Consider the following 22,680-nt stretch of genomic DNA (forward strand, 5'->3'; position numbering starts at 1 on the left):
ATTCCATCACCTACACACTGACCCACCACACAGTACAGTATTTAGATTTATTACTCTATATGGACTTGTAGCTTTGCAGTGAAACACACTCTAGCACTTCACTGTGTAAGGGATCTGAGGCTGCTGCGTGTGATAGTGAGGATTCACAAGGGAGTGAGTTATTCCAGGAGACCACTGTGGTGTCCACATGTTACTTAGAGGAAAGTCAAAAACTGCTTCTCAGAATTAATTTTGCAAAATAAAGCAACAGTAGCTGATAAGTGTAATAGATATAACTCTCAAGTTTCTAAATCAATGCACTTTCAGTGCCTGCAACTGTAGACTAAGCCCTTGCCTTTAGTTTTATCCTTGCTTGGCCTCTGCAATTATCCTCCATGCCCCGTTTCTCCAACACAGAACCCACAGCCCTGTATAGGTATGTTTTCCAAAGATATACACTGGCCAAGCCCAGCTGCATTCAGACTACTTTCCTATCACCTCTTCTTATTCCTCAGTCCTTTCTGATTTTTTAACACACTTTTAACAGAGCAAAAGAAATCACAACAGCAACCATCTGGTGGGGCCTGGTGAGTGACCCAAGTTAGAGATCACACGTAGTTCTGTGACAGATCAACTGGAAACACACACCAATATCCACATACCCTGCACAAAACAAGAATCATTTCAATGTACAGCTTCCAAAGACAGGAGCAGGTTTAGCAGGAAAGGAAGCTTATTTAGGTTATTTTTGGACGTGGATAACAGCTTGAATACACGGATTTTTATCATGTTGGTACTTACACAAGACCGACTTGTTAGTGACAAGACAGATCTTGAACCTGCATGACTGCAGGGGAACCTTTAATAACAGATGACAGTACTTTGCCAGTGGTGGGATAAAGAGATTCAGTGTCTTAGTGGATGATATCTTCTGTCTTACTTCTTTAGCCACAGATTTAATTACACCGATAATGTCATGAGAAGCAAAAATCAATTATTCATTAAACCTGCCTAAGAAATCATTCTGTTATCCCACGTATTTTGTTTCAAGATCATTTACACTTGGGTAAAAAGGCAGTTTTCTTCCTTCAGTGTCAATATTTTATATAGTAACTCACTTAACAGCCCAAGTGAAAATTGAAGTGGGTCTCTCAAAGAGGACCAGCACATGATACTCTGTGCAAGGCATGAAGGTGATGCTTGAAGATTCCACCAATCTTCCTGTGACAGATCAGTGGCTGTGTGATTCAGGGATCACAAGCAGGATCAGGGAGAGATCTGTTACATCCCTTTTGAAAACAAACTCCTCCGTGCATTTACATCTCAGTGTCCCATGACTTCTTTAGTGGTTGTTGGAGGTGAAACAGTAGGTCTTGCACTACTTGTTTAAATAAACACAAGACCTGCCCTGCCATTACTTTGGTGACACACTTCCATCTTCTTTTTATCAGCAAACAGATTTTTTTTTTCTTTTATCTGGTTTGTTTTTGCACTAGTTGACCAAAATAAACAAATAAACGAGACTGTAATTTTCTAAATGTTTTTTCACTGTGTGGCTCCACAAAAGCATCTCTGAGGACTCCTGACTGTGCATCAGGCAGGGAGCTGAGCAGAGTGCCCATGTCCTTCAGATGAAGACTCAGATTAGCAGAAAATCATGCACAAATGAGTGTGCATAGAAGGAGTGAGAGAAGCCTACAGGTCCAGGGCTTACCCCCATAGGGACGGTGTGTTCCTGCATGGAAAATGCAGTGTGAAAGGACTTGTTTCCAGCCTGTAAATACATGGCATTTAAGAATAAGGAAGTGCATGGATATGCTTTTGTAGGTCCAAAGCTATGGAAATAAAAGAACAAAAATGTGCTCAGAATAGTGATTTTTGGCTATTACTTTATAGAGAGATGTCACTGGCACAACAATCTCTTACAGAAAGAAACCAGTGCCTAATATTGCATGTCTCCCCTTCCCCACAGGAACCTTCATTCAATTTACATTAGGTAAGGTGTTACACTTTTGGAGAAGTATCAGTGATTTCAGCTTCTCATTGCCGGTTCAACTAAACATTTCTTTTCTCCTTCAGCTGAATTTTTTATGAATATTTAATGTATCAAAATGAACTGAAAGCTACCACTATGCATCTGCTCTCCAGATCTTTCATCCATCTATTGTCAGCCAGGCTTAGTTCACAAAATATGACACTAACTATATTGCTATGTAAATACAACTCCTTCAACTACCATTTCATAAGTAAAATATATGCAAGGCAAAAGCCAAGTCTGACTTGAACAGATGAAACTGTCCTCTCCCAGCTATAGGGATGTCTTTGCTACTTGGGCTCCCGATGTCAATTCCCCATGCAAGCTTGTACCTTCATCTTCTATCCTCTAATTGAATTAATATTCACTTCCTCTTACTAATCCCCAGATGCTTGTCTGAAATGATCTAAGACACATCCCACATTTACAGGGAGAAAAGAGTTATATTAAGGCATGAATTTGATAGCTACAGAGGTTGCTAATTTGCTGTGCAGCCAGGCAATCTGACTGTAGGGATGTTGTGATTTTTTACTGTTCCTCTAAAAATTGGAGGTAATGTTTTGCTTTTAGCCCCATGCTGGATAACACTCAGAATACTGTTCAGATGTGATTTAAGGTTGAAAATAAAGGAACTCTCCTTCCTGGATTTTCCAGGCACCAGAAATTCATGTCAATTTCAGTGCACTGTAAATTTTCCAACTCTCTTTGGTTTGGCTATATTTATTATGTCACTACCAGTGGGGAAAAAAAACGGAAATCTTTTGAGCATAAGACCTTCAGTATTTTCTAGTGCAATAGAGTGTGTGGAATGCTGAAAAGACAGATAAAAAAAATACTCACAAATACAGCTCCTTTCTGATCCCCTGGATCAACTCTTTTAACTCGAAGTTTGGCCTCTTTAGAGCTTGGGAGTTTTGCCATCAATTTTCAGTAGATCAAGTTTCACTTTACTCCCAAGGTTATAAATGGATAGAAACATCTACACTGACAGCATGCTGGAAAACCTAGAATACAAAGCCACTCCTCCCTCCAGTGCAACTACACAAAAGCATCACTGAAAGAAATAAATGGTTTTTTTCATTCCGCCTCCCACATTTTGCCATTGCCTCATGAACATAAGGATGCTTCAAATACAAGATCCCACCCACACCAGAATACACAACTGCAACAGGTTAAGTAGAGTAATAATGATCTACTTGAGTGGTCTCAGTGTGATAGGTACTATTATTTACAGAGGAAAAAAAGACATACACAATATAAACACTTTTTTGTTGCCTCCAAATGCTGTATAGGTATTACCTTATAAAAATACCTTTCTTTTCCTTTTCTTTCCTCACCTGTTCCACATGAGTAAGAAGCAAAGCCTGAAAACTAGTGAATAAAAGCAGTTTAAGTGTGCCCAGGTGATGATTACTAAAACAACCTGTTTTTACAACTAAAAAGTCTGCTGGTTAAACAAACAAATGTAAGGACAATTCCAACAACCAGCAGTTGGGTGTTTCCCATGCATGGGACACATGTCCTCTGTTTGCAGGGGTTCGGCTCCCAGTCCTGTGAGAGCACCCTGAACACCGGCAGGAATAGCCTGGGACTCTCCAGTTTGTACTCTGGATTCAGTGAACTGTTAATTTCTGCTGTCACAAGGGTTTGGTGTCACCAAACAAGACTGTCAGGGCAAGGCAGAATTTTCTCCCTGTTTTACTAGATCAACTGATGAGCGCACAAGGTCTTAAATCAACCGTGGCTGTTACTCTATTATATCCCCAGATCATCATGACAAGAGGCTTAGTGAAGAGCCTGTCAGCCTGAAATCTTGCTCATTTCTTTTGTTTAGTTGCAGAACGCATGCCAGCATGAACAGGAGAGACTGAAGACACTCAAACCACTGTGTCACCTGGATACATGACCTGCCCAGTCTGGGATGCACAGTTGAATCACCTCAAGACCATCATTACCCACACACACTCCCCTGTGAGATTAACTCCAAGCCAACCCAAGTGTTTCCCAGCTACTGCAAATGGAAGAACGCAGCCCAAACTCACAACTGCTTTCAGCCATCCACAAATTGCATGTTTTCCAGCTGACCTTTCTGCTCAGCCCTGTCCATAACCACAGGGAGCAGCCCCATGGGAGGGGAAGCCTGCTCTTCCAGCACACTGAGTATGGACTGGACTGCAGCACCTGGCTTGACCCACCTTACACTTCCCCACAAACTTCAACTAAAAGTAAACTTCCTTGGAAAGCGTCCTTAAATAATCTGTGCTTGATCTGATGATTTACACACTTGTACAAAAACACCACAGCCTGTCTCTCCATAGTACTATGAATTTCCTTAGTGTAGGAATCCCAAAAGGCACACTGGCTCCTGTAGCCACATCTTTCAAAGGGCAGTATTTTAACCTTGCTACATCTGTGGCTTTCATAGAGAAACATTCCTGAATTTCTCTGCATAAGCAGACAAGAAGATTACTGCACTTTTACTGAAGAAAGCTTTGGTAAGGTGCAGCTCATTGCATTATTGAGGTTAATTTATATTGTACAAAATTAAAAACTGAATGAATAATACATATCGATGGATATTACAGGCCATTTTATAGAACTTGAGGTTCTGCATCAGATACAGTTAAGTCTGCAAAAATGGGACTTGGGGAATCTAACATCTTGAAACTAATTGCAGATTTACCAACTTCTTCTCTCCCTCCTTAAAATTAAAGCTTAAAGTAAATAAGAACTACAAGTACCAGTAGATAGACTGTATGTCTGGATTCTCTGATTTTCATAGTGACATCTATTGGGATACATTACAGTCCCTCAGGGGAGAGAGAGGTTGCAGCTGGGCTCTCAGGATTTAAAGAGATCATCTGGCCCTGTCACAAGCGGGCAACAACTCTGCTGCAGTTAAGAAACCTCTTCAATTAAAAAAAAAAAACCAAAAAACAAACCAATACAGGGAAAAGAAGGCAGATGTTTAACCAAAGACAGCTGCTCTCCCTCACACAATGGAGAAAGCTGCCCCAAAACTACTAGCACCAGAAATAAGCAAGAGAGTCTGCAGTTTACAAGGTCTAGGCTGAAAACACTGGGATAGAGCAACTTAGTCAGTGATGCCGGAGTACGTGGATGATTTCTGATGCTTGGAGCACAGACAGAAAGGACAAACTCTGCTCAGCAGGGACTGGGGGCAGAAATCCGTGCTCACTACTCCCACTTGCAAACACTGACATCCTCCCATTGTCCTTTGCTTCCTGATCCTCCAAACTGCCATATCCCCCTGCACTCTGATTACCCATCTTTTATGATGCAAAACTTAAAAATGGAAAGGAAAAATGAGGAACTTCATGCAGAGAAAGAGGCAGGCAAGGTGTCCCATTTGAATATTACTGAGTTCGGAGCAAGCATTTGACTGAGCCAACATGGTTCAGGTCTCCAGAGGTCTGATTTGGAGACAATTAACCACAAAAAGCCACTGAATGGCACCAGGTCAGAGTGCTGGAGTCCAGGTCTTCTCTCCACCCAGCTGTCCAAGTGCTTCTCTAACAGAGAGCCCTGACATTGCATACAGATAGTTTTGAAAGCTGTGTTACCCTCTTTCACCTCCAGCACATACAACCCTTTTGGTTTTGGCCATGTCTCTTGTATTATTAAACTTTTCCTCTCACACTTCGATGCCTCCAGAAATCTTTTATAGTAAAACTCATATGCTCTCAAAATAATGAAATACAAATCAAGGACTGGAGAAATTAAAAAGAGGTGCTGCTTCTATTTCTATCTTGGAAATCTGAGCCACTTTGAGTGAGACTGTATTTTCTTTCATTTCATGCAGGTAACAAGTCTTTTATTAAACACAGGTGCCCAAAAATTCATCCCAATGCACTGCAGGAACTTGAATGAGCATGTCCTGGGGATAATTCTAGCCCTGAGTGCTGGTAGTTAATGTACATACTTGTATGATTAATTCCTCTTGACTTACAAAGGTATCCATCATGTCACAATGAATGATCTATGAAGCACACCATACCTGAAACCTTCCCCTCCCCAAGTCATTTCCTCAGCATCTGAAACCAGCTCTTATCATTTGTAATCAGTAATTAATAACAAAGCATTCTCACTAGTGCAATTTTTCTGCTAAGGTTAATGTAATATTTCATGCCAGGCCAGCTGCTGTTTTATGACTTCCAAGCACGACAGTAAGTAATGTCTCTGCATAAGAAGTCATCCATGGAGTAAATCAATTATCTCCTCTTTCATCAGCAGGCATTTTGCTGCAGCAAACGAGGCTAATTACACTTGAAGTTGTTGTTTACCAACAGGTGTAGGTACCCAAAGTTTGGCATTGCACATCGACTGTTCTTCCTTATGTCTCCATTCTGCGCCTTCCCATTAAGGAGTTTTTAATCTATGATCAATCAAATACTGTGATTATGAGCTGTATTTACAGTGCTGTTATCATCTGCACAGATTTGCCTACAAAGATCAGCATCAATCACACAACATATGTTTTCAGTACTGGTAGGACTTTTGGGCCACTTCTTGCCCTGGATAAGGCCATATACATATTTATGAGTCAGTTGCAAAGCATCAATAAATTCTAACATACTGTTCTTTGGATAAACTGCACTATTTCTCATACTCTGAAGTTCACTTCCCAGGATAGCTATATGGCTGTCTCAAGGAAGAAATCTGAAACTCAGAATACATCTACATGAAAACTGGAGAAAAAAAAAAATGGATAGCACTGGTGTACAGTGCTGGTGTAATTTTCTTGTCTTACTGGAATTCACCAGTAATTCTGGAGATCTACTTTTTTTCCCCCCTTTTTGACTGATCTGGTAATTGTGTGCCATCTCAGGCTTTTCTTGCATGATATAGCTGATGAAAACACAAGTCTGGCTCAGGAAGCTCATGACTCACAGGTGGCTGTACTCTGGAAGAGTTATCATGGGTTTTTATCTTTCTTGTAGTCTGGTCACTTGGTGCTGAAGACAAACCACCAGGTGAACTAGACCATCCTACTCAATGACCTGCTCTTTGGTTCTTGTGTTTCTGAGAACAAGAAGCCAGAGCACACTGAAACAAACTGCACAGTGCTCAGCACCTCGGGCTCACCAAGGACAGAAATACCAGGCCTTAAGCACTGGAACCTGGGTACAAAGTGCTGTGCATGATGTGCACACAGAGCTCAGACCACAAAGCTCACCACAAACCTCTGTCGAAGAACTGGTACAGCTGCCCACAGAGTCATCCTAGTGGAAACCAGCTGAAGATAGAAAATGACAACCCAGGTGAGTGATGTGGGCTGAACTAGGCTGGTATTTGCTGGTGCAAAATCCAGGCAGTCTAAGTCACAGATAATCACAGGGCAGCTACCAAAAAGCAGCATTTGTGGCCTGAGGTGACTGAGGATGTATAAAGTGTCTGCAAGGCAAGAGTTCACTTACTTCCCTTCTCCTGGTAGGAAGGAGAGGAGGGAAAAAAAAAATAGAAGTAATAAAAGAAATGGGTCATTTTGGAATGACTGCACTAAACCAGTCCAATATAATTTCGTAACACAAAGGCAACAAACACATGGTCTACAGCTCTGACTCACCAGCTTTAGCAAATCACTAGACCTGGCTCCAGCTACATCAAAAGCAGACACCTAGAAATACCTCTCCTCGACAAAAAGAAATATGTTTGCAAAGGCAAGTAACACAGCAAACAGCATGACCTTTAGCAAAACAGTCAGGTTGATTCATGAACTAAAGTTAGGCAATGTCAAACTAGAAACTGAAACAAATTCCTCCTTGGATTTGGACCCTGATGCATACAGAACTTTATCTCTTCTGTGTTCCTCTCAGAAGTCTAGACAGTTAGACTAAGCAATGGTATTATTTGTATTTAATAAGAATTAAATGTTAATCTTGACAACTAGAAGGCAAAATCTAACCTTAAAGACAATTATTTCCCATTCCTCTAACATTTGGTCTATTTTGGGCCTGCAACTTCTTGTAATTCAGTAGCACATTCACTGCACCAAATAGATCAATGTTAACCACAAAAGTGTGAGCATTGTTACCCAATTCTGAACTTCTGGTGACTCCAGCTCGTGGGCTGACCCACAATTACTTGTTATTCTTGGAGCAGTGGGGCTGGACACAGCCATGTAAATTACAAGACACAGTTGTATATGTTGTCTTCTAAGAATATGTCTTGCAAGTATTTGTTTACCCAAATTCTTAAATTCCTGGGGTTTCATAGGCAAAAAATCCCCACCAAATCCACACAAGATAAAATGTAGCTTGTGTCACATTCCTGCCGGGCCCTTCATCTGTGTTCAGTTACATCTAGATTTTCTCCTTTGCTACTTGTGTGTTTGAATCCTCCTTCACTTTCCATTTATAATTATGGGGTTTTTAATAAACTCATTAAATAAATGGTCCATTTTGGCCCTCAAAATTTGCCACTGGTATCTCTGCAGGTTTATTACTAAACCTCCACCTGAAAATGAAAGACAAAACAACAGATAATTAGGTCTCAGATATGCTACACATTGCCTGCCACGTATGAGGAGACCACAGACTGGTAATGCACTTATTCAGTGTAAATCCAGTTCTGTTATATTGATTTTTCTTGCCCTCATGGTATATTAGTGCTCACGAAAAATCTTGCAGTGAAAGCCCTAGAGAAGAAATCTTCTGTCCACAGACAAATGCACTTCCTATTTTCTGCTTTATTACCACAGGCAAAAGAGCAAATGTGTTGTTCTTACTTTTACAATAATCACAAGGCCAGACACTCAGCTAAGGCATAAATACCACATGGGCTTTGTCATGGACACTTTCTCAAGCCCTAATTCAAGTGCTATCTCCACCTATTTGTCCTCTCTTTCTCCACTCACCCCAGGAACAATTATGATGAGTCCTCTGAAAATCTGACTGCAATTCTAACATTCAGCTCCTACAAGCCACCAAACGACCCATTCAGTCACCTCCAGTTCATTGCTACATTTGAATTTCCTGAAGCCAAATCTTTCATTCTGCCTTTTTTTTTTACTATTATTTTTTTTTATTTTTATTTTTTTTCCTTCTCTTATTTTTTCCTTTCCTGTCTCTTTCCTTTTCACAGTCATTCACCAGGCCAAAAAAAGATTCAACAGACAAACGATGGCATCTCCAAACAACTCAAGTAACTCCATAGAAGGAAATAACAGGCCAGGATCAGAGAGGCTGGTATATGTCAACATAGTAAATAACCACAGTCAAACTCTCAGCTGGTATGAATCAACCTGTCTCCATCCGGTTTTATGAGGGCAGTGCAACTTCATATTAAATACACAGTAGAAAAACCTTACTCATGTTAAACTACAGCGCCTGAAATCTCAGTGAGTATTGACCCTATCTGATACCGATTTCAATCGATGGCCAAACTCTCATCTCCCCAGGCAGGGAACAGCCAGGAGCACAGAGAATGCAAGGCAGTATGGGCCTTTAATGCATCTCAAATTTAAAGTTTCCTACCCTTAAAAAATCACAGCTACACCTAGCTCACAGTAATCCAAAACCACAGCTTCAGGGCATCTTTCAGTGGCCTACATTTGGTGTTTAAATTACACATATTACTTTGAACTACAAGGAGAACTGCCAATATCTGCTCAATCAGCTCCGCTGTTGCTCTGAGGCAGCTAAACTGAGTACCAGAGAGTTTCTGTGATGGCACACACAGCAACTGACACCCAGGAGAGAAGCGTGGATTCACCAGATCAGGAGTCCAACAGGTTCTGAAAGCCAAAGGTTAAAGATCTAACTGTTTTCATTATCTAGATCCGCAAGAGAGAGATTTTGGTCAAAAATATCTTTGTAGAATCAAAGAATGGTTTGGGCTGGAAGGGACCTCAAAGACCATCTTGTTCCAACTGCCATAAGCAGGGACACCTTCCACTAGAGCTTCCATCCAGCCTGGCCTTGTCTTCTTGCATATTTATTGTATATTGACTTTTGAGCTGACTTTAGAAATGGCTGATTGCGACTGCTGCAGCAAGGAAGCATGAGAGATCCAATCTCCATCCCCCCACCCTTGCAAGTATTGGTGAACTCTTGAGGAACAAGCACCCTCCTGCCAGAATACACACCAGTCTCTAATCTGCCACCTTAAGAAAGGTGAGAGAGACACCTCTTTGGGCAAAAATGGAAAAAAAAATTAACCATGTATTTGATGAAACATTCTAGCTGTCATCTCCAGTCTGTTGTTTTCTCTGGCAGCCTCTACTCACTGCTTTTTCCTGTTACTGTTTTCCCAGATTTCATACGCTCATTTGTCTGTCCCTCTAGCACTGAGGGCAGCATGCAAAGCCCCTTCCAAAAAAATCAAGCACCAACTAAAAACAAGGAAAGAAACAAAAATTAGAAGCTTGATAAAAATGGGATCGGCAAGGTGATGGAAACACTTCTGCATAAAAAACATCATCTCTTTAGTTCAGCATCAGCTGCCAGAACTGCTGCACTTCCTCAAACGCTGATGTTCTGGCTGGCTCACAGGTGAGCCCTGAAAGTGATGCTAATGGTTTGCTTGGTCAGGGTACACAGAAAGGAAGGAGAGGCAGTGAAGGAGCTGCCAGCTATGTCCCCTGCTTCAGGAAGCCCAGGAAATCTTTCAGTTGTCCAAGTTTGCAAGGGCTCTGGGATTATGGCCCTTCAGTGGATGTTTCTTTCTTACAGCTTGGCCTTTAATGACGCTAAAGGGCAAAAGGTTTTGATTGACACACAGCAGACCCCAGAGAGACTAATTACTCAGCCAGTCTCTTCTCCCTTACCCACTCCTCTTGAGTATCTGCACAGAGTCTCTAAATTTAACCTGCAAATGCTTATAGTTGTCCTTTGCAGCACTGGATTTTTCCTCTTCAGGGCTTCTGCATGCACTTTCCATTTATGCAATGCTGACTCCCATAACGGTCAATAAAGGCTGGTATCATAGCATGACAAACTTATGTTCCCAGTCATGCCCAGAATTCAAACTGAATTAGAAAGTCAGCCTGCGTTCATAAAAACAACGCTAACGAGCAAACGGAGCTTTACTGTGCTACATAACAGATACCACATATCTTTGGGCTGCTATCAATTCTTTATGTAAGTACTTTAAATCCCTCAGACTTCGTTTTGCACACTATATAGTGAGTCTCTTCATAATCAAATAGTATTTAAAACATTTACTGCCTTGTTAAATCTAACAAGTTAGATTTACTAGGATAGTCACTTTCCCTAATAGCCAATTTAGTAAAACTCATTGATGGATAAATATATAATGGGCAGTTGTTAAACTTTAATAAATATGTTTAATAGTCAGCTGGCATTTTCTCTCAATGGCAGCACTTCCTCTCAGCTGCCAACAGGAAATGCTTCTCCTGAATGTGCCAATTCAGCCCACATGTAGGGAATAAATTGATTTAAAGCAGCAAACAGGAGCACGAATTTCAGGTAGTTTTCCTCTGCTGCTTGTCACAAGAGAAGCAATAACTGAGGTTATCCTAAGCTCCCATCAAGACAGTCAGGTGTTGAATAGCACACTATGTAAGGAAGAACATGAGCTAGTGTTTGTCTAGACTCCATACAGGCCATGGACCAGGAGAGGAAAGGCAGCTGGCTACCTGAAAATCATATAAATTATATTCATGCATTATTATTACAATTTACAGTCTTGCTGCACTCCTTGTCTCATGCAGATCATGTCACATTCTTTCACCCCACCCTGCAACTCTGTGTCAACACAATGCCTCGGCTTCTAGCTAGATCTAAAAAGTATACCCTTTTAAGGCTTTTGGGTACCTAAGGAAAGATTTTGGAGGAGTCCACATCATTAAAATCATTAAAAGCCTTTAAAAATCAGGCCCTTAGCTTAAACTGTAGAACTTTATAATGAAACCCTGCAGGTTCCAGGATCAGTTCTCCTGAATGAAGGCAGCTGTTGCATGTAAATAAGAAAAACATACCAAAATATCATCAAAAGAGACGGCATTTGTATGCTGGATTGGGAAGCTTAATTATAGCCATGAGACACTCACCTGGGTGGGATTATACAGTTCCTGGAGTGGGCTTCTGGATCCTTTCCGACAGCAAATGTCCATCCCGAATGGATTTCTACGCATTACTGCAAGGGGAAATTGAAATTAGTACAGGTTAGCAACACTGGTTAGCAAGAAGCAACTGCAATACCTACAGTGAGAAAAGATTTTCTGACAGATCGTGGGATTCTAGACAGTGTTGTCACTTAAGTCCTAATTTTCTTTTCCCTAGCAATCGTCCAAGAGCTAAACCCTTAATCTATTGTGGAAGTTACTGAAGATAAAAGGCTCCCTTGTAAAAGCTGTTATACAACTCTCAGTTTGGGTGCACAAAAATTCAAGCATGGGGACCAAAGTAACACAATTTATCTGCTTCTCTGATCACCAGGGAAGAGTCGGATGGATTCCTATAATCAGCACCTCTGAGAGGCAATGTCTGAGCCTCTCTCAGCCTAAACACAGATGCACACAGGAACCTCATATTGAAAGACATGATTTTAAAGCTTTTGGCCTAACTCTTTGGTTTCACCTAGAACAGGTACTCATCAGTACACAACACACATCAAACATTGCTGCCCCTCTTGCCACAAACTAGTTTTCTCTACATATTGCAACTGGAAATTTGACTGATCTGCAAACCAACACATGCTGTGTTATCCCCACTGAAGATCAGCAGGTTTTCAGATCAAAGGCTTTGTCAAAGGTCTGATCAAGGAGCATTTTGGATGACAAAAAAATTTTCAGGAGAGGTGTTGACCTGAGCCCTAGCAGGGATAGAGACCATCAGCTTCCAGTTAGACCTTTGTAGCCATAAAACTCTGTAAGAAGCCATTTGGCTCCAACCACCTTCTGTAGCCAAGAGGAAAACAAGAGCTTGCTATGCTTCTAATCTCACATGGCCCACATCATCCTCTGCTAACACTCTTCTGCCCCCAGCTCCCCCTGAGAACTACAGAAGGAGTATCAGGCTGTCAGGCACCCACATCAGGCACTGCAGTGAGGGAAGATTTGTCTCATCAAGGTTTGATTAAGGCATAACTAAAAAAACAAAGGAAAAAAGAGATGTTCCTGCGGGGAACATCACGTTAAGCAGAGTCAGGCATGCTTTTACCACCTCTTGCCATGTTTTGTAACCAGAAACTATTGAAGTGTGCTAGAGCAATAAGCTGCACCATTTGCAGACATGATATTGTGGGCTTCAAGCCAAGTCAGAGAATACAGTCCAGTAATGTTTTAATATTGAGGCCTAATACAGAATCATAATTGATACATCAACTAATATAAACCACAGAAAACTCTACACAGTTTAATCTGGAAACATAACTGATTCCTTCACTCACTTCACATCTATTTTCCAATAGGAAGTAATTATCTAATAATATGCTGGGTTGCTTTTTCCCTAAGCAGACAGATTCCACGGGTCTTGTGGCAGGAGTCAGACATACTCAGTAAACAAACTGGCTTCAACTTTCTTCACAATTAGGACAGTAATGTTAGTAGAAGCAATAATTTTAATTGACACATTTAAACACCTGATTAAATTCTGAGCAATTTTAGTCCTGCAGACAAGTATTGAGATTCCTCCATTTCTGTGCTAATGTGCCTTCTTAAAAGATAACTTACAATGGGTTTTAAAAAGCTAAAACTTTAAAAATATTTCACATGAGTAATGTCAGCTTCCAGAGCCTGGAGGTGGTTTCAGGAAGAAAATATTGAAGTGTTGATGTGAGACATCCAGCAGCCAGTCCAACTACAGAGCTCCTGTCCACCTTATCCCCCATCTGCATTCCTCCTCCATGCTCTTATATCAGGAACTGTGTCCAGAGAAGCTCTGAAAATCCTTTTATAGGCCCCTCCTCAATAAAAAAAATCTTTCCAAAATGAAGCCTTCTACTCCAGGGCAAAGCATATTAAAACACCACAGCAGGGGGAGAGGGAGAGGGGAACACTTCAGTGTATCCAGGTCATTACACTGTGATTAACTAAGGTCCTGCAACACTGATGCTTTGTTCCACAATGACAAAGAACAATAATTCTAGTGTGGTGTTCCCTAACTCATTATTTCACTTTTCATTTCCATTAAATACAGAAAATAGTACCATGCATAAATGTATCCATCCCTCCCTACTTCACTTAGCCAGCAGGTATCAACACAGCGACACTTTATATGCAGCAGTACCAGCAATAAAGATTAAATTATTTACACAACATGAAAGATTTGTTTCCAGATGTAAACAGACAATAAAAAAAGCTATCTTCCCAGCAAAAGCTAAATGCTAATGTAGAGCCTTAATCATAGAGGCGATTCAACCTATTTTATCATTTCCAATATTACTTAACTGGTTTGTTTTCATTAATAAAGCCTTTAGAATCAGACTGTGGGGTTAGCATAGCAACACCGCACTTGGTTCCCTGTTTATTGGTGTCAGGAACAGCACGCCCTGATACAACTGTACACAGCACATCTGTGCACACCTGGAAAGTACTTGTGCCTGGAATTTAACTGCAGCATCAAAAATAAAGGTGAATACTCCCCTCTCCTCAGCAGAAATCCCACCTGCACTGTTTGTACAACTGTCCTTATAATGTTTTTATATAGTTCAAAACACTTTCTGGCATGTCTGTGGACAAACTCACCTCTCAGGGCTCCTGCAACCTGTTTTCTACCATCTCAGCTTCTCTGAAGCAGTGCTTCATTATGCCAATGACAAAACCTTTTGGGCCTGAACCTCGCCTATAGCACTCTGCAGTAAGAAATCTGTAGCGTGGAGAGTTACTGCAGCTCTACTAATTTTAACAACTCTTTCTCTAAAGATCTGTCACACCATTGTGGAAGTGAAAATTAAAAAATCAAGCCCTTTATCCTCACCAAATCTTCTTATTAGCATAGTAAATATCTAAATCTCCATTTTATGACTTGGGCTGATCTCCATACATAATTACAGTTAATTATAATCTAATGATATGTACTGCATATGCATGGGTCCAAGAACCGATCAAAAGATCATGTTCACGCACACTAGGAGTGTGAAGCAGCTGACAAAGAAATTTAGAATTCTTTAGGTTGTAAAAGATCTTTAAGATCAGCAGCATTCAGTGCCTTTAAAGAGTATTGTAATACTGCAAGTGCAGCAAAAACATGAATCCCCTGAATTTAGCCAGGAGTGTGAGCAACTAGATGAAATGTTAGTTTGTTACTTAAATACAAGAGCTGTAAGAACAAGACCTTTGTTCCATCCCCAGGAATGATTTGTCCAAAATGCAGTGTTGGCCCATCTTGCTAAAATATGTGTGGAACCACTTGTTATGAATCTAATAAGGAAGTTTGTAGAGGATGCTATCTAGGCACCAAATTTCAATTTCTCTAAAGAGAAAGATAAACAGCCCTGCTTATCAACACAATAATCAGCTGTGCATATATACACAGAGAAAAGAAAACTACGTGTGTAGGCCTTAAATCATCTCAGAATGGAAGCATCCGTGCACAGCTTCAACTTCCAGAAAACTCCATTTAGACCCACTAGTACCCAGAACAGGAATTTGACCCGTGAATTACAGTGCACTGAGCACAAGAACACTGAAGATCATTCACATGGAATCATGTGATCCAGGCTTAATCACCTCTCCTTGGCAGAAGACATTTCTAATGCACTTGGTAACCTACAAAGACCCTGTCCCACAATGGGAGACCTCTGGAGAAAATACTGAATATAAGAAGCCACATCAATACAATTTCTGCCTCTCCCTATCAGGAGCTACAAAAAAACTGAGACAGGGGACATGGTAGCACTTTTATTGGGAGATTACTGGCCTAAAAAGGTATGTGAACACTGGGACTACCTAGACAAAGTGAAAGGGGGTGGGGCAGAAATCATGAGAACCAAGAACTTTGGAGACTGAAAACCATAAAGGTGACCCTCTCACAAAGTGTCAGAAGGGCAAATCAAACCATTTCTCACAAGTCTGTGTGGGGTCAAGTCACAGAGGAGACTCTGCTGGAAGAGATACACAAAATAATTGCCACTTCTTCCACTGGACTGAGAGAGACAAAAAAGTGACATTTCAAACCTGAGTGCATGCATTCAGCAGCCACCTCTATCACTACCATTCTACAATCTCATAGATGTCAGAGGCTCCAGTTTCCAAGACTTCTGTAGATTAAAAGTTCCCCAGCTGCTATCTAGCAACTGCCTCCCTACTTGGTAACATTTGATTTACATTGCTTGCACTATTCTAATTACTAGCATGATAACAAAAGCCACATGTAAAAATTTTACCTCTGTTCACTGCCTCTTAAATTAACAGTCTCATATCACAAATATTTGAGAAAAGTTCTGAGGACATATTAATATTTAACTTTTCATTACACTGGTCTAAAGTACAAAGAACAAAATTCCCTCATACAGCATTGCTTAAAGCTGACATACATAATTCATTCCTCCTATTGGGACACAACTTTTCTCACTGAGGAGGAAAAAGTATGCACTGGCAGCAGTATGGTGAGACTCTGGTTGAAGATCAGATCCTGTTCTTGTTTTAAAGAAAAAAGTCCAATATATTCCTCTTTTTGGTCTGATTTCTGCATGAGAGGCAGAAAATGGACACTGTTCTGCCTGCTTGTTTTGGCTGAAGTACATTGCTCTCCAGCTAACCCATTGCTCTCCTGCTGCCCAACTGCCCCTAATTTCAGGCCAGAGTTAATGCTTTCCATGGAGCATCTTCTTGACGGCAAAGAGCAGGTACATAACACAGTAGCTTTTCCTTGAGCTGTATCCCACTGGGTTAGGGCTGACCATTCACCTAAACATTCCCTAACCAACCTAGACAGAAAAATCAGTGCCACCTGGTCAAGGCAAGACAGCAGCATCAAAATGGTTACTTATATCTTTGCCATCTCTAGCCATGTTTACCCAAGCTACTGCCTTCAAACTTCTTGAATTTTTAAACAAATCAGGAATAAATAATTACACCACATTGAAAGTTTAGAGATTCTCTTCAGCTAAAGACCTGGACATGGTTTTTCTTGCACAGACTTCTGCTACAACCCCAAAGCAGCACAGAAAATTTCTTTTATTTGGTACATAGGATGAAGCATTGGAATACATATTTCAATAGTACACTAAACACGTTAACCACAGTAGACATCTGTAGCCCAGTTGTAAACATTCTTCTGTAAATGGTATTATGAAACAATGCTCTGTCTGTACTGGCAAGGATTATACTCAAGGAAAGCTGGTCATAATCCAAATCCAAATCCAAACCAAGCAAGGTTCAATCCAACAACACTTTGCACACCCAATGTTCTTGAAGCATGATAAAACTCAGGGCAGAGTTGAAGTAAGTGACCCAAGGAAGTAGCCCTTTCTCAGAGCTCATCAGAGGTTTGGGACTGATTTTTTTTCCCCCGATTTTCAACATTCTGACTACATACCTTTCAGACAATTAGCTAAAATCATGCTGAACAAGCTTGTGATGAATAAATAGCTTGTTCTGTTTCAGGAAAACGAGCCTTCCATAATAATTTACAACAACTTCCTCTGCAAGACTTCACCCAAGTTTAAACCACAGGCAAAGTAGGAAATTCAGCGACAAGAAGTCTAACTCATTTCAAAGGTCATTAAAATTCCTATGCTTCCTTCTCCAGAGCAATCAGGCTAAGGACACCAAACGGTATGAAAGGGTTAATTTTTAATCAGCAACCAGGAACATGAGGAGTGAATGCAAATGCTGTCACCCAGCACTGGCTACAAAGCCAGAGTAAGGAGACTTTGAGATAGCTCTCCAGGCAATGATTTATGAACACTAATCCTTCAGCAGGGGTTCACAAAGATCAACGGATTGATAGCAACATCTTGTGACATCTGGGGCCTTGTGCTTTGCTGCATTCAGCTCAGGATTTTAGACTAAATTATTGGTCCTTCATCTGGAGACCACAGGTACAAGGATTTATGACTAAACTCTTGTCTGGCCTCTTCTGATTTCTTAAGGCAACACTGCAGCTTTCTTCCCTGGAGCTTGAGAGATCTATTTTTGGAAAGTAAAAATCAGATTAGGTGTTGTATATAAGCATGCCAAAGTCTTAAATGCAGAGAATGTGACAATTCTTCTTCTTTATATCAATGGAGAACCAGATTTTACCTTACACCAGACAGTAACAATAAAAACAAGGGTTTACTTAGCCTGAGAAACAAGCAAAATGGATCCAACAAAAGCAAAGGATAAGAACTAAAAAGAGATCACACCTTAGTGAAATGATTACAGCTGAGAAGAGTAGGAAAGCAAGTTATGGGGCCAGTGACCAGCAAAGTAACAGTCCTCAGTTCACTGGCCAGAAAAGTAGAGGCAAAGAGTAGAGGCAAACAAGACCTATTAGTTGCTACAGACTGAATTAATGTTAGGAAGTGAGATTTCTATAAGCCACTCATTTAAGCTCCTACAATTAACAAGAGAGCCACGGCTGCAGAGATGGGCCACCCCATGTGGCTCTGGAGGTGACTCCTCTCCCTTCCACTGACCAGCAATCTGAAATGGTTGAGGTTACATGAAATAAATCCTGGCAGAGTAAGGAAATGAATCTCAACATTTGTTTCTGAGCTCTAATCACTAATTACAAAAGTTGTAAATGCCCTCCAAAGAATAGAGAGATATTTAATTCCTTTCTGCTTTAGACAGTTTTCCAGAAATAAATTTGTGTTTTATCCTGTTTGTTCTCAGATTAGCATGGGGATGGATTTAATTGGGCACAGTGGGGAAGTTAATATCCTTGGGTGAAATTATGCAGAGACTTAGATCCTTGGTCACCCTACGGACATTGCATGTGGCATAAATTAGTACACCATCTTTCCTGTTAATGAACAATGAGAAACTTTTTTCCAGCAGTTTTTAAAAATGTTAATCTATACAGCATTTCTTTAGAAGTCTCAAGAACTTATCCACAAACCTAAATTGAGACTTTTCCACAGGCTTTACTTCTCCCATGAGGAGAGCTCTATTTTGTTTATCTCTGGAACACACAGGCTTCCTTTAAAGCAGCAAGTTTTTGTGGGTGCAAACTACAAACTGTATTAGACTTGGTCAGAACATTTCTGATACAACCTTGTTTTCTCTAGCAAGAAATGCAGATCAGGGGGCATCACAATATTTCACAGGTCCATTCTGGACAGATCACTGACCACCTCAGCTGTCTGCTCACCTCTGAGAATGCCATAATTTATGTCACCAATTAGCAAAGCCAGATGTTACAAAATATTGGTCAAAATAGTATATTTCTTTTCTCAATGAACTAAGAGTTCATAAATAAATTTTTAAAATTTACCATCTACATCAACTTAACAATTCATTTCCCCTTTTTTTTCTATCTCGAATGCAACTTTCCACAGATGAAGTTAGAAGCTTAGGAATTATGCCTTGAACTACAACTATTTCACAAACAAACACATGCATTACAAATTTGCATGAAGGGACACTGTGGATCCAGTACATCAAATGCAAAGAAAAAAACTCTTTCTGGACATTACACTTTTTCCTACTTTTCCACTACAAGTCAGCCATGTGTTCTGCAAAATGAGACTGCAATAATCTGGTAGGGTAGGAAAATTTCTAACGAGGCTTACAGGTTTCTAAACATGCCTTCCTCCAATTTCTAGGCACTCACTGTAACAACATCAACATCTGCTGCTGGGTTGTCTTTATAGCAGAGAGCTAAATGCTCTACTCTGTTCTTCTTATCACCCTAGTTTTCAAGTTTGTAGATAGTTGGCTATATCCCATCTCTCTGATGTAAGTTCAAAAGAAAACTGTGTAAATACAGGTCCGGGGAAAAAATTTGCATTGTCCTGAAAAAATAAGAAGCTGGATTTCTTTTTCTACATTTCCCACTACTTCCATCACACTGTTTGTACCAGTCTACTTAACAAAAATGATTTATGAACTCACAAAAAAGAAAAGAAGAGGGAGTGAGAGAAAAATCTTTAAAGGAAGAAGGTTTCTTTAGAAAGCTGTAATTTTAAAAGCATTTATCTTGAATCACAGTCAAAATGAAAACGACGGCTGCTGCAGCTGCAGTCTATTTGAGCTACTGTTCCTTTGCTATTCTTCAACAGATGTGCACAGATGAAACACAAAATCATATTTGCAATAGATATACCGAAACGCACAGCAAGTCTTCTCACAAGCCGAGCAGAATAGAAAATAAAGCTGCAGCAGTCTTTTTAACCTGGAGCAATGAAACGCTCAAACTTGTGGTCTCTGAACTTGAGGCGGAAGCAGTGCACACACACATATGCACACCTGACCTGACAAACAAAAACCAAGGGACACAGGTCATTCCTGTCCCAGCAACATGTCCAGATGGACCAAGATTTACCACCTCTGAAGCAGTGCCCCTGGTATTTTTAGTGCAGTCACATCCTCCTGATACTTTACTGTGCTTTATGAACAACAATTTTCTTTACAAAAAAGAAGCACTAAGGAATTTGATAAGCAGAAAAGAAAGTATGAAATCCTGCGGTAATCTCTTCCAGAGCAGTCATTCATTATGGCAAAGAGGATTATGACTGCAGCTTGTTGGATAAGCAGATGAGCTCCCACAAATTAAGGATGCTACTTCCTTGGCAATGTGAGGACCAAATGCTGATATTAAAAGGAAAAAAGTATCAAAGACAGCTAAGGCCTGATTCTGTGATTTGAAAGCTGTCCGAACTAATAATTAATACACAGCTGGGCTTACTGTCTTATTCCAAGAGTTTATTCTGTTTAATACTTCTAAACTCCAAGTAATCCCAAGGCACAGAGACGCAATGGGTTTCTTTGCAAGATCTTTTACTTTTCCAGCAGCTGTTTATTGCCTCAGCTGACTGGGATCAGGACAGCTCCAGGTCTGTAGAGCAATGCTGGCCCCATGTCCTGCCCCACTGGACCAGAGAAGTTCTCCACCACTCCTGCCTTCTTCCAGCAGGATCTGCACATCCGTACAGGGAGGCTGGGAAGCTGCTTTCATGTGCTCCTCTCTCCATTAGCAATGAGTGTACATGGATAATATTGCTTTCAGATGTACAAATCCCTTCATGTGGCAGTTTTGAAATATCCCAAACCACAGATCCTTCACAACATTTTACATATGAATAGGACATTGTCAGCTTCCTCACACCCAGACTGCATTTCACCACATAGAAGAGTAAAATACACATTAGCACTATAAAACTTCATTCCAATTAGCATAATCTGTATTTCCATTATAGAGCCCAGCTTTACAGCCAACTCCGGGGTGAGGCACTGAGCACTCTGGATCTGTCTTTCTCTGAGGAGAAATTCTCAAAACACAAGAAAACCATTCACCATGGTGAATGCACGAGGTCTCTGTGCCTGCTTATGTTTAAGCAGTCCTTCTCCCTTCATCTGTCTCCTTCCATTGCCCCCATCATTTCAATGACTTTAATTAAAACCTTTTGCTGGACTTTGTCTACAGTGAGGAAATGCAGCCATGCCTCACACATACACAAGTGGATGAGCCAAGCACACCAACTCCACCTCCTGAAGGCATGTCCCAGAGGAAAAAAGGAGTGAACAAGGAATGATCTTTCTGTGATTTTACATCCAATGAGAGCATTCAAAGCAGAACCAAAACAGGCAGCAGTGGCAAGAGATACATATGCTGGTATCGCTAACAAATAGGATAGACTAAACCTTTTTAATTGACTGGGACACTCTTCCTCCGAATAGTATGGGCATGCTACATGCATCTAAAAGCAACATGCACAAATAGCATGGGGCCACTGTGCAAGTAGCTTTCCTCTGCGTCAAATGGGAATGAAGGAATCACGCAGCATTTCAATATGTAGTTCCTAAGGCTCCAGAATACTGGATGCCTATGTGACTTCTACTGGTAATAACAGTATTTAGTAATTAGCACACAAAATATTAAGCTTTGGTTTCAGCCAAATAGCCTGCCAACAGCATTGAGAAATTCTGTCAGTGTTGCTGCTGGTGACCAATAAGTAGCTAAAATCCAGGATCTCTCTGACAGTATCATTCTAAAGGAGACAGGCAACAAAACTGCTTGACAGAGCCATGGACTCAAAAAGTTCTTCTGTAGGGAACAAATGCTTTTCTTGCCCTTGTGATGTCTCATGCAGAGAAGGATAGAAAGAGCAGGAGAGGAAAAAAAAAGAAAGCGCCCCTTTCAGAAGATTTTCCTAAAATAATTCCCAACTAGGCAATAGTTCATTTCTCAGAAAGACAACTCATCTTGTTTCTAAATTTGCCAGGAACAGAAAACACACCTTGAGAAACTGATTTGATGCCAAATTTTCCTCCCCAACCATACCCTTTTGCTAAGCTGATGTGACCTATCTGCACCTTCCAGCCACTTGATCTTGTGGCACATCTGTCTCCTCACCTCTATGCATGTACCTTGTGATCAAGGCACCAGCTAACTTCTCTTTATTCTGTGACAAGTTTTCTGGGCACTTCATCACTCCTTCCTTTCTTCTGAACACACTCAAAGCTAGCACTGCAGCTTGCTGGCACCAGCGTGCCCCACATCACACAGCACCACAGCAGAGGCTGCAGCAGGACCCACAGGATGAGCAAGTGCCACCCCCCCTCGCTGGCCCTGTCCTCCACCATCACGTGT

At 40.8% G+C, this 22,680-nt stretch overlaps 1 protein-coding gene across 3 annotated transcripts in view; it reads right to left on the bottom strand.

The window, feature by feature from the left end:
* The window catches only part of CHST11 (carbohydrate sulfotransferase 11), a 167,964-nt gene that overhangs the window by 79,296 nt on the left and 65,988 nt on the right, over nucleotides 1-22,680 (bottom strand). For all 3 annotated transcript variants that reach the window (XM_069002971.1, XM_069002970.1, XM_069002969.1), the window contains one exon: nucleotides 12,048-12,133. In XM_069002971.1, coding sequence (XP_068859072.1) covers nucleotides 12,048-12,133 — 86 coding nt within the window. The remainder of the gene's footprint in view (nucleotides 1-12,047; nucleotides 12,134-22,680) is intronic.

The sequence above is a fragment of the Aphelocoma coerulescens genome, chromosome 1A (assembly GCF_041296385.1).
Source record: "Aphelocoma coerulescens isolate FSJ_1873_10779 chromosome 1A, UR_Acoe_1.0, whole genome shotgun sequence".
NCBI lineage: Eukaryota > Metazoa > Chordata > Aves > Passeriformes > Corvidae > Aphelocoma > Aphelocoma coerulescens.